At 37.2% G+C, this 14,943-nt stretch overlaps 1 protein-coding gene across 1 annotated transcript in view; it reads right to left on the bottom strand.

Moving 5' to 3' along the window:
• Nucleotides 1-14,943, bottom strand: part of NOL10 (nucleolar protein 10) — a 107,621-nt gene that overhangs the window by 77,355 nt on the left and 15,323 nt on the right. The window contains exons 8-12 of the mRNA XM_046662595.1: nucleotides 13,518-13,578; nucleotides 10,260-10,345; nucleotides 6,079-6,157; nucleotides 4,456-4,605; nucleotides 114-180 (exon numbers count right to left, since the gene is read on the bottom strand). Coding sequence (XP_046518551.1) covers nucleotides 114-180; nucleotides 4,456-4,605; nucleotides 6,079-6,157; nucleotides 10,260-10,345; nucleotides 13,518-13,578 — 443 coding nt within the window. The remainder of the gene's footprint in view (nucleotides 1-113; nucleotides 181-4,455; nucleotides 4,606-6,078; nucleotides 6,158-10,259; nucleotides 10,346-13,517; nucleotides 13,579-14,943) is intronic.

The raw sequence follows: 14,943 nt of genomic DNA, 5'->3' as shown, positions 1-14,943 counted from the left end.
GAACTGTCCTGACCAAGCCAAACCCTGTCTTGAGAAATAAAATGAGTTTAAAACCCAGTAAAGCACAGCCCAGATTTGTCTCTCAGAATGACCCGTTGCTACACACTGCATACCTGAGTTGGGATAGAGGCAGACATCATTAATGTCATGTTCTGGCTCCAAGGAAGTAAATATTTTTCCCTAAAAGAATAAGCAAAACGGAATTATTAAAATAGTTACAGTAAGACAACTTTTGGCAATGTCACATAAAGAAAATAAACTGGAGACATAACTCAACCACATATTACCATGTAAAGAAATAAAATCACCTATGAAATCACAGAATCTAAGTTTAAAAAACCTTAGAGAATTCATTTTATCGTCTTACAAAATGCTCTCATTTTAGACATAAAGGAACTGAAGCCTGGGGGGCAGGGAAGCAACTTATCCAACAAAGTAAATACAAAGTTTTAAAGATAATGTCTCATGTTTAAAATAAAGCTGTAACATACTACAAAGCTATAATAATCAAAATAGCAAGGTACTGGCAGAAGAACAGACACACAAATCAATGGAACAGAATTGAGAGCCCAGAAACAAACCCACACACATATGGACAGCTAATTTTCAACAAGGGAACCAAGAACACACAATGAAGAAAGGAAAGTCTCTTCAAAAAATGGTGTTGGGAAAACTGGACAGCCACATGCAGAAGAATGAAAGTAAACTGTTATCTTTCACCATTATCTTCCACCAAAATAAACTCAAAATGGATTAAAGACTTGAATGTAAGATCTGAAACCATAACATTTCTAGAAGAAAACATAGGCAGTACGCTCTTTAACATCAGTCTTGGCGGCATATTTTCAAGTACCATGTCCGACTAGGCAAGGGAAACAATAGAAAAAAATAAACAAATGGGACTACATTAAACTAAAAAGTTTCTGCACAGCAAAGGAAACCATCAACAAAATGAAAAGACAATCTAACAATTGGGAGAAGCCATTCACAAACCACATATCTGATAAGGGATAATATCCAAAATATATAAAGAACTCATACATTCCAACAACAAAAAAACTAACAACCCAATTAAAAAATGGGCAAAAGATCTGAACAGACATTTTTCCAAAGAAGATATACAGATGGCCAACATGTATAAGATGCACATGAAAGGTGTTCAACATCACTAATTATTAGGGAAATGCAAATCAAAACTACAATGAGATATCACCTCATGCCCGTCAGAATGGCTATAATTAACAAGACAGAAATAACAAGTGTTAGAGAGGATGTGGAGAAAAGGGAACTCTCATACACTGCTGGTGGGAGTGCAAACTGGTGCAGCCACTATGGAAAACAGTATGGAGATTCCTCAAAAAATTAAGAATAGAAATACCATATGATCTAGCTATTCCACTGCTGAGTATTCATACAAAGAACATGAAAACATGAATGCATAAAGATACATGCACCCCTATGCTCACTGCAGCATTATTCACAATAGCCAAGACTTGGAAGCAACCTAGGTGCCCATGAAGGGACGAACGGATAAAGAACATGTGGTATATGCACACAATGGAATACTACTCAGCCATAAAAACGGATGAAATCTTGCCATTTTTGCAACATGGATGGACCTTGAGGGTATTATGCTAAGTGAAATAAGTCAGAGGGAGAAAGTCAAATACCATATGATCTCACTCATAAATAGAAGATAAAAACAACAACAAACAAACACATAGAGACAGAGGCTGGACTGGTGGTTACCAGAGGGGAAGGGGGAAGGGGGAAGGGAGGAGGGCAAAAGGGGTGATTAGGCACATGTGTGTGGTGATGGGTGGTAATTCGTCTTTGGGTGCTGAACGTGATATACAGGAATAGAAATACAATGCTGTGCACTGAAATTTATATAATGTCATAAACCAATGTTACTGCAATAAAAAAAAATAATAAAGCTATAAATCAACTTAAAAAAATTTTCATAATCTAGAAAGCACACAGCAATGAAACGTGCACTCAAGGAAACCAAAGAACAAAAGACAGCAACATGGTAAATGAGGACAGTATCCGCCATCCCTGCATCACAGGGTTTGAGGAGGATCCAATAAGATAATGGATACAAAACAACCTACAAAATGAATCCTACAAATACATAAAGTGTCAACTGTTATATACTTAAGGCTAAAACATTTTTACTTTAAATGTGGGAGGAAATGTTCCGTATTTTAAAAAATTAAGAGAAGGAAATGAAAAGAAAAAAAAAAAGACAGAAGATAAGGAAATGGGAGTGAGAAAAGGTGATGAGAAAGACAACAAGGAAAGCAAGTCAAGCAAAACCAAGTCAACAGGTGTTGGTGACGAGAGTGCGCTTGGTTTTGACAACAAGCTCCCAATAGAACTTGTCGTAGCAACTACAGCACGATGATTTCAAGATCTGACGTTGAAAATGTCTGGCAGCTCTTGCATTTATTAACTAATTATCAGAGGCTGCCGTGGCAAAGGCGGGGTACAGTCAAAGCCCGGGGAAGATGGTTATTTCATGCTCAGTGAAAAACAGCAGTCAAGTTCTAATTTAAGACAAACAGTGAAATCCACACAGCTACCTCCCTTTCCTCTCAAGCTCCCACTGCAACAGGAAGGAGAGGGGGAAAAAAAGTAGGGAAAAAAGAAACTATAATAGCATGGAACAAAAAGAAAAGGTGCCACACTGCACAGAAATCCACACTATGGAAAACCAGGCAGCAGCCAAAGGGTCTGGGAGGATACACCCAGAGTGGTACCAGTCATTACCTTCAGGGAGGGCGGAAGGCAGGCCAACAACAACTTCTACTTTACCAGTACTTTACAAATTTTTAAAAACAAAAATGTCTGCATTTGGAGTATAAAAATACTGTTTTAAAGTAAACTAAAAGCTTTGGATTAACAGAAAAAGAACAGAAGAAATTCTGGCCTAAGACACCATGAATCGCCCTAAGCAAGTCCTCAAAACCGTCCAGCTCAAAGCCAACACACAAATGCAAGCAGCAGAGTTGATTCCTGGACACCCATCGGGTAATTCTTTCAAGAGTTGAGAAAAGCTGGGAGCCTTCCTCTTCTCTCTAACAAACAGAGTCACAGGACCCAGGAAGGTACTAGGCCTTGGGAGGCAGAACACACGGCGAGGATAACTCTGAATCTACAACACATTCAGAGGGAAAAAGAAACTAAGCTGAAAAAAGCTACTTACTTTCTGGAAAAGAAAGTAAGATCAACACTTCGGGAACTAACAAAATGCAAATCAAAAACAAAGTAATGCTCCAAGCAGCCAGGGATTCTGACAAGCAGCTGAATTGTGATGGGGCTGCTCGTAGCATCTCTGCCCTGAGCACAGGCAGCCCCCAAGGGAAGACTGATGCTTGTCCTCTGGCAACGATGCTGAGGTCCTGGACCTTCCACCCCTTCATCTCAAAAACGAATTTTTCTGAAAAAAGAAGTGGAGCCAGCCCTGATGGCCTAGTGGTTAAAGTTTGGCACGCTCCACTTCAGCAGCCCAGGTTTGGCTCCCGGGCAAGGAACCACACCATTGCCTGTCAGTGGCCATGCAGTGGCAGTGGCTCACACAGAAGCACTAGAAGGACTTACAACTAGAATATACAACTCTGTCCTGGGGCTTTGGGGAGAGAAAAAAAGAGAGGAAGATTGGCAACAGATGTTAGCTCAGGGCGAATCTTTCCTAGCCAAAAAAAACAACAAACCCAAAACAAAGCTACATAAAAACCCTATCATTCACCCTTAAAAAAAAAAGAAGTGACACTTTTTGACTTAAGATGCTAAGTTTGTAACTAGTTAAATGCAAAGAATCTTTCAAAGCAACTGCTATACTGAATGAATTCTCTCCCATTTGGTTGATGCTCTAACTTCTACTCTTCTCTCAAAATATTAGGTTTTAAAATGAAAAATGAAAAGCAGAAGGCATATTAAAATCAGCAATATAGAACTTAGAGTTGAAGGGAGAGAACATCAAACATTCTTAAGAAAACATTGTTTTTAAGAAAAACACTATAAGAAATTAGCGTAAAGGTGTCATTTCTAAAATCCAATTGTTTGAGATGGGGAAAAGGTATGAAATTGAGATGTATAATAACATTGATATAGAAAGATAATTAGCAGCTTATAAAAACTTTCCCAAGGGTGTGAGAGAGCCTCAAGATTGAGGGGGTTTCTCATGGATCAATGTTTTTAAACAAGATTTATTCTCTACCTATCTGTACAGGTAAAAATCCATGCCAGTTCCAACAAATCAGGAAAACTTCTTAATAGAAAGAAAGCAATCCCGACTACTTTATCCAAATATGACTATCATCTATCCTGAAGTAACTGACTTCCAATTAAACTCCCAGATGGATACCTGGTATCTCTTCCTCAAGAACCCATGAAAGAAAAGGAACATCAGGAAAATAGGCAAATAAATAATTTCAACAAAAAAATACATACTGAGTTCTTATTCCACATTTTGACAATTCGAGAGTCTGCTGACAAAATCAAATCTAATGAATCCTGGAAATGAACAGACTTAATGGGCAGCCCATATTGGTGATCCTTAACTAGCAATGGCTTATCAGATCGAAGATCATATAATAAAACCTAAAAGAAAAAAAGTTATTTGTTTAAACAAACCAAATATTTTATTTCAAAAAGCAAGATTTTAAAACTTAGAGTAATGGCTGTTATTTGTTTCATTACCTTTTTATGAACATAATGAATACCCTTACTCAGGGTACAAAGATTCTAAAGTCGGCTGGCAAAAATATTCTAGAAAACTCTCTTAAATTACCCTTATAGTACATGGTTTTATAAATTCAACCCTGAGAGTAATTTTTAGGCTCATTAGGATTGAGAGCTACTGAGCTTTACTACAGGAACAAACAGGAAAGTCTATAAGAATTTGTGTCATTTGTGAATTCAACAAATACATACACCAAAGGCCTACTATGTACCAGGCACTGCCATGGTGACTGACAGAAACAAGAAGAAGAGGCATAATGAACCCAGTCCTGTTAGATTGAAGGCAGCTGGCAGTGGCAAGGCTACGACTGTTTGGGCAGGGGCAGGCGTCTCTCCTGAGCCCTGTCATTAGAGGCAGGGACCTGGGGAAGCTAGATCCTAGTGCCAGTGTCAGATCCTCTCTAGACCATGAGGACAGAGGCAGGAACTCTACTGGAAGCAGCATCTCAGACCTGTTCTGGGGGGAGAGCAAATACACAAGTGTGTGGGCCCTGCCTTGAAAGAAAGAAAGAAAAGATGAATTAAACCTCTGCAGCCATTTCATTTGGACTCCTCAGACAGCATGTGCTGAGGTATGTCCCACTGAGCACCCAGTGCATGGGATGTGGTTAATGGTGCTAGGTGAAAAAAAGCTTCCTTGAACAAATAAATTTTGGAAATACTTCTTAAGCACACTTCTTGTCTACTGGAACTCTCAGAGCCTTCAATACACATTTAAATGTACAATGAGTCTCCAAGAGTAGGAATCTAATAGAATTCCAAACTTTGGAAAATGCTGTTCTAAACCCCAGTCAAGAGAACACCTGAGCGGCCAGCCCCGTGGCCAAGTGGTTAAGTCTGTGCGCTCCACTTTGGCAGCCCAGGGCTCGCTGCTTCGGAGCCTGGGCACAGCCCTAAGCACCGCTCATCAGGCCACGCTGTGGTGGCGTCACACACAGAAGACACCAGAACGACCTACAACTAGGATATACAACTGTGCACTGGGGCTTTGAGGAGAGAAAAACCAGGAAGATCGGCAACAGAGGTTAGCTCAGGGCCAACCTTCTCACCAAAAAGCGTATCTTAGAAAAAAAAAAGAGAGAGAGAACACTTGAGGCACATTCCACTGTGGCTGCAGCTCAAGAGCTTCTCAGACCAACTAGAAAGGCCAGAATCAGAATTTCTCAAGGTCCTAAAATAATAGAGCATTCTGGAGTACACTCGCCCCTCTGGCCAAAACAATAATGCCTCATTTTCTGTGCCCACAGTGAAAGATCTGTTGATGTTTCCTACAACACAAACACACCTCTGAAATAAGAACTTGAGTGAAGTTTCCAACTTAAACATACTTACCTGCCCCGTGGACGTTCCAACCGCCATGGTCAAGGCACCATTAAATTTCAAAGCAGAGATTGTTGGTAAACTGTTTATCCTGAAAGGCAAAATATTCATGTTCCACGTGTATGTGGTCGAGCTTCCTTCCAAGCAACAAATTCATTTATCAATCTTCACTTCAATTCTAATGGGGAAAATTCTATTTCTAGCCTTCTGTTTAGGAGGTAATTGTATCCAAACTTTCTTAATCAAAATAAAAAATGAGCTTTACATGTAAATGTAGCCTTCCTTTAAAAATCTGTACATTACCTTCTTCAAAAACTGTAACAATATTCTCAAAATAGCTACAAACAAAAAAAATTCCTCAAAATACAAAACCAATAGAAAAGGATCAGTATGAAAATATCTTTCTTTTATTTTAATTAAGTGAGGATAAGATTATTTACAGAAACATCCTCTTTTTTGCTTAAGAAGAAATTATTTTATATTCAGGCATGGGTACACCCGTTTCCATTTTTAAAGTTAGCTATGTCAAGATAAAACAAAAGACTAATCCCCAAGTGGGGACTAAAAGTAAAAAGACAGAATGATGAATGGCTATGGCCATGAATCTGGAACACGCTGTTCACTCAGCAACCAAGAGCATCGGCACTGAAAGCAATGGTCTCTGGTAGAAGGGAGCCAGACGACAAGTCAGAAGAGGACAACAGTCCTGATTTCACTACTTATTGTCTGTGTGTCCTGGACCAGGACCTACAGTCCCGGCCATCGACTATTAGCATCCTCAAGTCTCTTATGCCACCTAAAGCCTCAGCCCGTAACTGCACTGAGCTTCAGTTTGGAACCTTGAGGCCTCGCATCCATGTCACTTTTAATCATTTACTCTTCAAAATGAACTCTAGAATTATTTTTCAGTGCAGTGACATGTTATTTTTCTTCACTTACTCAAATGTTTTTTCTTTCTTAATAAAATTTTGTCATTTTTTTCAGATAGGTACTTATTAAGTTTATCCCTCAGTATTTTACAATTTTTCTGTTATAAATGAAAACTGCTTTCCGTTGTATCTTCCTAACGGGATATTGCTGATGAATATCAAAGCCACTGATGCTGTACATTTGTTTTATAACCAATTTACTTAACTCACATATTAGTTCTTATAGTTTTCCAGTTGATTCTAGTGGGTTTCTTAGGCAGACAATGATATCATCTGCAAATAGTGATAGCCTGTTCTCCTCTATCCAATATTTACACATATTTCTTTCTCTCGTTATACTGGCTCCACCTTCCAGAACTCCATGTCTGTCAAATAACAGACGTGAGAGCTTATAACGTTTGTGTAGGAAAAAATAAAGCAAAGTATAAAAAAATTACCAAATAAAATCACCTGACACCGAATCAGCAATCAAAACTACTTTTAACATTTTGGTACACGTCTAGAATTTTTCCCTGTGATTTACATCCATGTTGTTGTTCTTATGAAATATGATAAAACTCACAATTCCCTATAGGAAATTTTTTTCTTGACTATTAGTGAGTTTTACTAAAGTAATACTAAAGAACAACTTTGTTAATCATGGTATGGAGTACAGTATATCAAACAATTATAAAGTGGGAAATTCACTCATTCTAGATTTGTTTTTAGGATTAGACATTTTTATTGTGAATTATAATACACATACAGAAAATCTCATACAACATTAATGTACATTTTACTGAATTATTCTGAACCATTCTACATTTTTTAAAAGAATAAACTAGTGGAAAATGCTTCTCAATTCCATCATCTTGGTATGACTGCTTTTCCACTTAGCAGCATACTTGGAACATCTTTCCCTAGAAGTAAGTATGCTTCTGCAAAAGAATTCTTACAGGCTTACGCATTGGTCAATATTTCCTCACCTGTAAAATGAACGCAACGTCAGTACCTACATCAAAGGTGGTGGTTGTATTAGGTAGGTTAACGTAAAGTACTTAGAACACTACCTAGAAAACAGCAAATACTATCTGTCAGCTATTATTTGTACCATGCTGAATTTAATCGATATCCCCAGGCTCTTTCTGACATTTTAGTATTATTAAAATGCGATGTATGCCTTGGGCAAGAGGGTGGGAGAATGGGCATTCTGAGTAGACCTGTTTTTACCTTTTACCTTTTCATCAGGCAATTTAGCAATGTGTACCCAAATCCTTAAACACATGTATGCTGTTTAACCCAGAAATCCAGGCTCTCGATATTTTTCCTCAGGAAATAATCACAGAACGTAAACAGACGTCTAAGAGTAAAAAACTATCAACATCCTTCATGCACCAAGAGTGGCCTGGTTACTTAAATTAAACCTGCCTGTGTGTACGCAGAGGTCACATTACTTTCTTTTGTCTGTTTTTGAAACTGTTTAATATCTTTTTACACTAAGTATAAATCATTTTTACAAAACAATCAAATTATTTTTTTTAAATAAACAAAATAACCTCCATCATGACGGCTGAAAAATGCCTCACCCCCAAGGACAAACAAGCCCACTGAAAAATATTTGTGAATCAATATCTATTTTAAAAAAGCAAAATAAATACCCCCATCTTCCTCAAGACCACAGTTAAGAATATTTTCTCACAGCCCTTCTTTAAATTTTCTATAGTGTTACTTCTATTGTAGTCATTACACTTAAAGTAAAAATAGCCTTAAGAAACATTGCAAATAAATCCTGCTGGCCTGTTTTCTTAAACGACTTTTTCAAGATGAAACAATTAATGACAGAGCTTGCAGTAGAACCCAAGTCTCTTCACTCTACTTCAAAGACAAGCTAATGTCTGAGTAAGAGGAAACTAACCTCTCTACTTCCTATGGAGTATGTGAATACCGTTCACCTATAACTATCTCCTGCTTTCCAAAAAGATGCAGATTTCTGATTCCTTTTCTTTCATACCAAAATGAAATTGAGAAGCATTTTCCACTAGTTTATTCTTTTAACAAATGGAAAGGTTCATAATAATTCAGTAGTCTGTATATTAATGTTTTATGAGATTTTCTGCATGTGTATTATATTTCATAATAAAAATGTCTAACTCTAAAAACAAATCTAGAATGAATTTCCCACTTTAAAACTGTTTAATATACTATACGCCATACCATGATTAACAAAGTTGTTCATTAGTATCACTTTAGTAAAACTCACTAACAGTCAAGAAAAAAATTTCTTATACTCCTTTTAAATGTCATAATCAAAACACAAAAAAAATCAACTTCTTTAGTTATCACATAGGGAAAGGTGTATGCATTAGAAAGAGATGTCTTTCAAATTCAGTGATTCTTAACTTTTTTCTAGGTCAAGGATGCTTTATACAAGCTGATTTTTTTTTCCAAAAGAAAGAGCTATATAGAATTCTTCTCTCTCCCAGAAAAATGCAAATCATACAAAATTCTGCAATAATTTAGAGGGGTCACACTCTCTCTGTAGCCCACCCATCAAATACTCCACCTCCCATATGGTACAACTATAGATAAATATTTGAGCAACTGAAATGAGGAAATGCTAGTAAAGTCACATTACTACGAATATCAAGAGCCCCGAGAAAGGGGGCTCCTGAACTGAATACAGCAAACAACCCCACGCCAAGGATCTGACCAAGAGTGGTTATGTCCGCATTATGTGTTAATATGAACAGAGAAAAACGCCTGAAAACATATGGACCAAACAGTCCAACAGTGCCCACTCCCGTGAGTGGAGAAAAGGGCAGGGGCCTACAGTTCTTACATGCCCCAAGTATGTGCTACCTTTCTAATTGTTTTAAAGGTAGGAAGTGGCAAACAGGAATAAGAAAATACCAAAACACTTGCTTCTCTCAACCCTGGACTTCAAAGCACATCTTTTTGCTTGTGGACTCCTCCTTCTATCACTAGAGCCTACAGAATTGGAAATATAAATGCCTACAGTGTATTTGTTTTAATACAATTCCATGGCAACTGATCAAATATGCATTCTATGCAGGACTTCAGAGAATACAGAGAGAGAATTCTGGCTGACCCTCTTAGTGAGCTTTCACAGGGGAGGATTTTTATATAAAACAATCACAAAAACTACAACCACAGATTAAGTCTGAAGAATTTCACCCTCTGGCAATTGATTTTAATTCAGTATTGACACATTTGTTTAAATCAGAAGCTGATGAATATTTAAAGCGCAAATGAATTTCTACTTACTCTGAATCTGCTGTGACACTACTTAATGCACAGTCTAACAGGCCAACTCTGCTTCGAGTTCTTGGGTCCCAGCATTCCACTCGACCCTAAACAAACAAAAAATAGTAATTTTAAATAATAACTGCTACTAGAAAATTTTTAGACAAATACCAAAAAAGTCTTATTAACATAGGGAATAAAAATTTTTTACCTCATACCCTTTTTAGTACTGTTAAATGTTTTACCACGAGCTGAATTTCTCTTTACTTAAAAGAAAGAAAAAAGGTCCAAAGTGCAGTGCATGATCCTTGACTGGACCCTGGTTTTGGGTGGTAGGGTGGACGGGGCAGGAGCTATGAAAGACATTTTGGTATAACTGGGAAAGTTTAAATATTTAAATATTATTGTGTCAATGTTAAATAATTAATTATGTAGTATTATTGTATCAGCGTTAAATTTCTTAGCTATGATAACAGTGTTATGATTTTATAGGAGAAAGTCTCTGTTTTTAAGAAAAACATTTTAGAAGCAGTCAGGACTAAAATGTCATAAGGTCTCCAACTTATTTTCAAACAGTTCAGAAAACTTTTATATATATATATACACACACACACATTTTTATTAAAAAAAGAAGAAAGCAAATGTGAAAAATGTATATACATAAGTGATCAGTGAACTACGTTTTTAACTTTTCAGAAGGTGTACATTTTTTTTAAAATAAAAAGCTGAGGGAAAACAAAGCAAAAAAATGAAAAAAAGAACTTCAAACACCAGAGCAAGGAAGCAAGTGGCATAACCCACTGAAGAGCAGTTACAGAGAATGATGCAGACATACACGCACTAGAAACATGTCCACAGTCAGCTACGTGAAAAAGCAGTTTATGTAAAAACAGTATGAGGCCACTGTCTTTTTAAAAACGTTTGCGCAAACATAGGGAAACCTCTGAGAGGAGAGAACAAATGTGAACAGTGTTTACCTAAGGACACAGGCATGGACCAGGGCGGAGGGAACTACATTTCTCACTTTTTACTCTTCTGTATTATTTGATTTTATAATGATAAAAAACTATAAACATACACAGATATTAAAAAAATTGTTTACTACCTTAACCACCTTGAAAAGCAAGACCTTGAATAGACTCAGAAGGCTTGATCTCATTAATCATTTAATATTATTACCAATGTGTCTGTCACAAAGCTAAAGGAGGAGAAATCTTATCACATGCAGCACTAACTCCAAATGGTCTAGTCTTCTCAAAGTGAGTTAACAGACTTTACAGACAGAGAAAAGAAAAGCCATATTTCAAAAAAAAAAAATGAGTATGTAGATAAATTCCAGAGGAAAGACAAAATGCTTTTTTTAACCATATTGATTTTCGGTGACCTAAATTTCAATACTCCTCTTGCTAAAGCCTGCACTCTTACATACTTTGAAAAGCACAAAATGCAATCGCTTACTGTCTGATTTTGACAATAAATATTATAATAATTCACACGAGAAATCAAAATTACTTGATATACAGTATCAAAATTAATGTAAAAATGAATTTTTAAAGTCTGGCTTGGGGCCGGCCCCGTGGCAGAGTGGTTAAGTTTATATGCTCCACTTTAGTGGCCCAGGGTTTTGCCAGTTCAGATCCTGGGCAGACCTAGCACTACCCAAGCCATGATGAGGTGGCGTCCCATATGGCAGAACCAGAAGGACCTACAACTAGAATATACAGCTATGTACTGGGGGGCTTTGGGGAGAAGAAGAAGAAAAAAAAGATTGGCAACAAATGTTAGCTCAGGGCCAATCTTTAAAAAAAAATAAAAAATAAAGTCTGGTCTGACTGTGCATATCAAATTTCAAGTCCCCAGTAATCAAGAAGTTTCAGGAACCCCAACCTTTCGGCTGGAGGGGTCTACTCACCGCTCAACACATCTCAGGGCTGGTCTTAAAACAGCTCGGGAAAGAGTAGCCCACTTATTAAGCAGAACTTCTCTTACAGAGCATGTTTCCTGATATCTAGTGGAGACTGCTCTGCAAGGACTCTTTAAAAACTATTTTTTCGAGGAGACTACTTTAAAACATTCCCTTGGTAATCTCAAGAAAAGTAATTACCAAAAGAATGCTTCATTGGCGTGATAGTATTATAACACATTCAACATAGTTTTACATATTTCTATTAAATCAACCTCACGGGTCCCCTTGCAAATCCTAATCTCTTAACATAAAAATAATAAGTATCAAGAGACCTAAATTTCATCCAGATGGGATTGGTTTAATATAGTACATTAAAATAATAGAATCCTATCCATTGGTTTTAGAAAATTAGTTTAGCATTTTAAGTAATTTTAAGTACCAATGTATAAAGATACACATTATATACCACTGCTAAAAAAAAAAAAGCAAATGGAAAACCATGGTATAATTTCATTTTTGCAAAAAACTTTGAAAAATATATTACTAACACACATGCATACCTGTATATACAAAAAAAAACCAAACAAACCCTGAAAGGATAACACTGCAAACCATTCATTAAAGAGTTACCTCTAGGACACAGGATTTGGTGACGGGAAGGCACAAGAAGACGCTTTTTAAATAAGGTTTCTGACATAACTGCTTTTTCTTTTTTTACTATGAATAATTTATCATTATTGTAACTAAAAATGTAAACTGAGAAAAATCCTTAAGTATGAAGGACACTGATTCAAAAGTATTATGATTTAAAAAGATAGTATTGTGTCCTTATTGAATGCTACTATCCAGGATGTACGAATCATGACCCTCCGTGCCTTTACAGTTTATAACATTTTCATACGGGTTGTTTCATGGGATTCTCACCAGCACCTCTATCAAGCCAGCAAGGTAAGTATTACTATCTGCATTTCACCAATGAGGAACCTAAGCCCCAGGGAAAGCAATGCAGTCATGAAACAAGTAGGCAGCAGAGAGCTGGGACTCCAGGACAGACTGCCTCCTGTGAAGGGCAAGACTGGCTGTCGCACTGCTCCCCCGGAGCTGGCAGCCCAGCAGTCACTTCGCACCTAGCTCGAGATGACCCACGTCAATACAGCCAAATCAGATGAGTAACGAGGCACAGTCCGCACCAAGAGCACGGGTGTGTCCCTGTGTGGAAGTTACCAATGCTCCATACAAAAAGCAAACCAGTGGCTTGTCACTTCATTAGCACCCTGCTCTGAGCAACCTAACAACTCTATCTTTAAACAAAACCCCATTCATTATCAAATGTGAAACAAATATTTAAAAAGATAAAGTCCACGGATGCTTACCTCTACTGTTCCTGTGGCAAATAAGCCATGCACCGAATTTATGTCACAAACATTATTCTCCCTAAAACAGTAAAGCAATAAGGGAGAAAGTATTAGCATCTACTTTAGTGGGGAGGGATACTGAACAAACTTTCTAAGTAAACAGCCAATCTGATTCCATGGAAAAAGAAGACACGCAGATTCGCCCTCAGCCTCTGCACGTGAAAACACTGAGGCACAAAGGGTTAGGGCGTGGCACCCGGCCACCGGAGTCTCTGATGCCCAGGGTGACACTCTGTCTGCCAGGGGATGAGACAAGAAAGGACCTCCTTCTGAAATACTATTCTGCTGCCAGGAGGATAAAGGTTCTTTCCACTTCCTCAATGCATTTTCTCCCACGGCACGAAGAACACGAGCTCTGACTCTGCTGATCCTGAGACCTGAGCAGGGCACACTATCTAAGCCTAGTTTTCTTTTCCTGTAAAATGAGCATTTCACCTACCTCAGTTGGCTGCTGTGAGGATTAAACTAAAAAACTACAGAATGTTCAGCACAATGTCCAGAGTTTACAAGATACTCAATAAACAGCAGCTGTTATTATAAACAGGAAATTATGCAGATAAGGAGCAGGTAACTTTTTATTATTCAACAAGGCATCATGAAGTCACTATAAATTTTTTTAAAGAAAATAAGAGCATTTCAAGCCAAAGTGAAAAGAAAATACCAAGAGTTTACTTGCTTTTTATCACTATGAGTTCTTCTAACCTTTAAAAACCCTTTGAAAGCAATAAGGAAAATCCAACAAGCTCCTTATATACACAGAGAAGAAGAATCCTAGCTGTGTGACCTTGGACAAGCTACTTACTCTCTCTGAGCCTCTCTGCCCTATCTGTAAAATGGAGATAACAACAGTACCTACCATAAAAATGTGTTACAAGTCTAAAGTGAGTTATTATATATACATTAAATACTAAATAGTGCCTAGCACGTAGTAAGCACTTTCACTATTATTTGTTATTGCTCAGTATTAATATTATTATGACAGATTCATTCCCAAAGGATTTCTTTAAATAAAACAAAAATGTAGACTATAACATTGGACAAAAGGAAAACTTGAAAAAAGCCTTAAATGTCTGCTAGAAAAAACACAAAAAATAAAATTTTCAAAATGGTACTCCAAGTTAATTCAAAACTTCTCCACAAGAGAAAATATCACAAAACAAAATCATGAATGAAAAATTTTAAAAACCACAAAAAACAATAAAAAAAATTTTTTTAATTTTAAAGAAGACATCAGGTCTTTCGGTGAATTTTTTGTTTAAGAAGAAAACTTAACAGTACTCGTGTTGACTAAGTTGCCCAGAGCTCTGCTTAAATGCAACACAGGACATGTGGTGACTTCAGTATCTGGCTCCATCTCCTGGCCAAAATAAACATGGCAGTATTC

The sequence above is a fragment of the Equus quagga genome, chromosome 5, assembly GCF_021613505.1.
Source record: "Equus quagga isolate Etosha38 chromosome 5, UCLA_HA_Equagga_1.0, whole genome shotgun sequence".
Taxonomy (NCBI): Eukaryota; Metazoa; Chordata; class Mammalia; order Perissodactyla; family Equidae; genus Equus; species Equus quagga.
The sequence above is the reverse complement of the archived record's forward strand: the minus strand, read 5'-3'. Positions and strand labels throughout refer to the sequence as shown.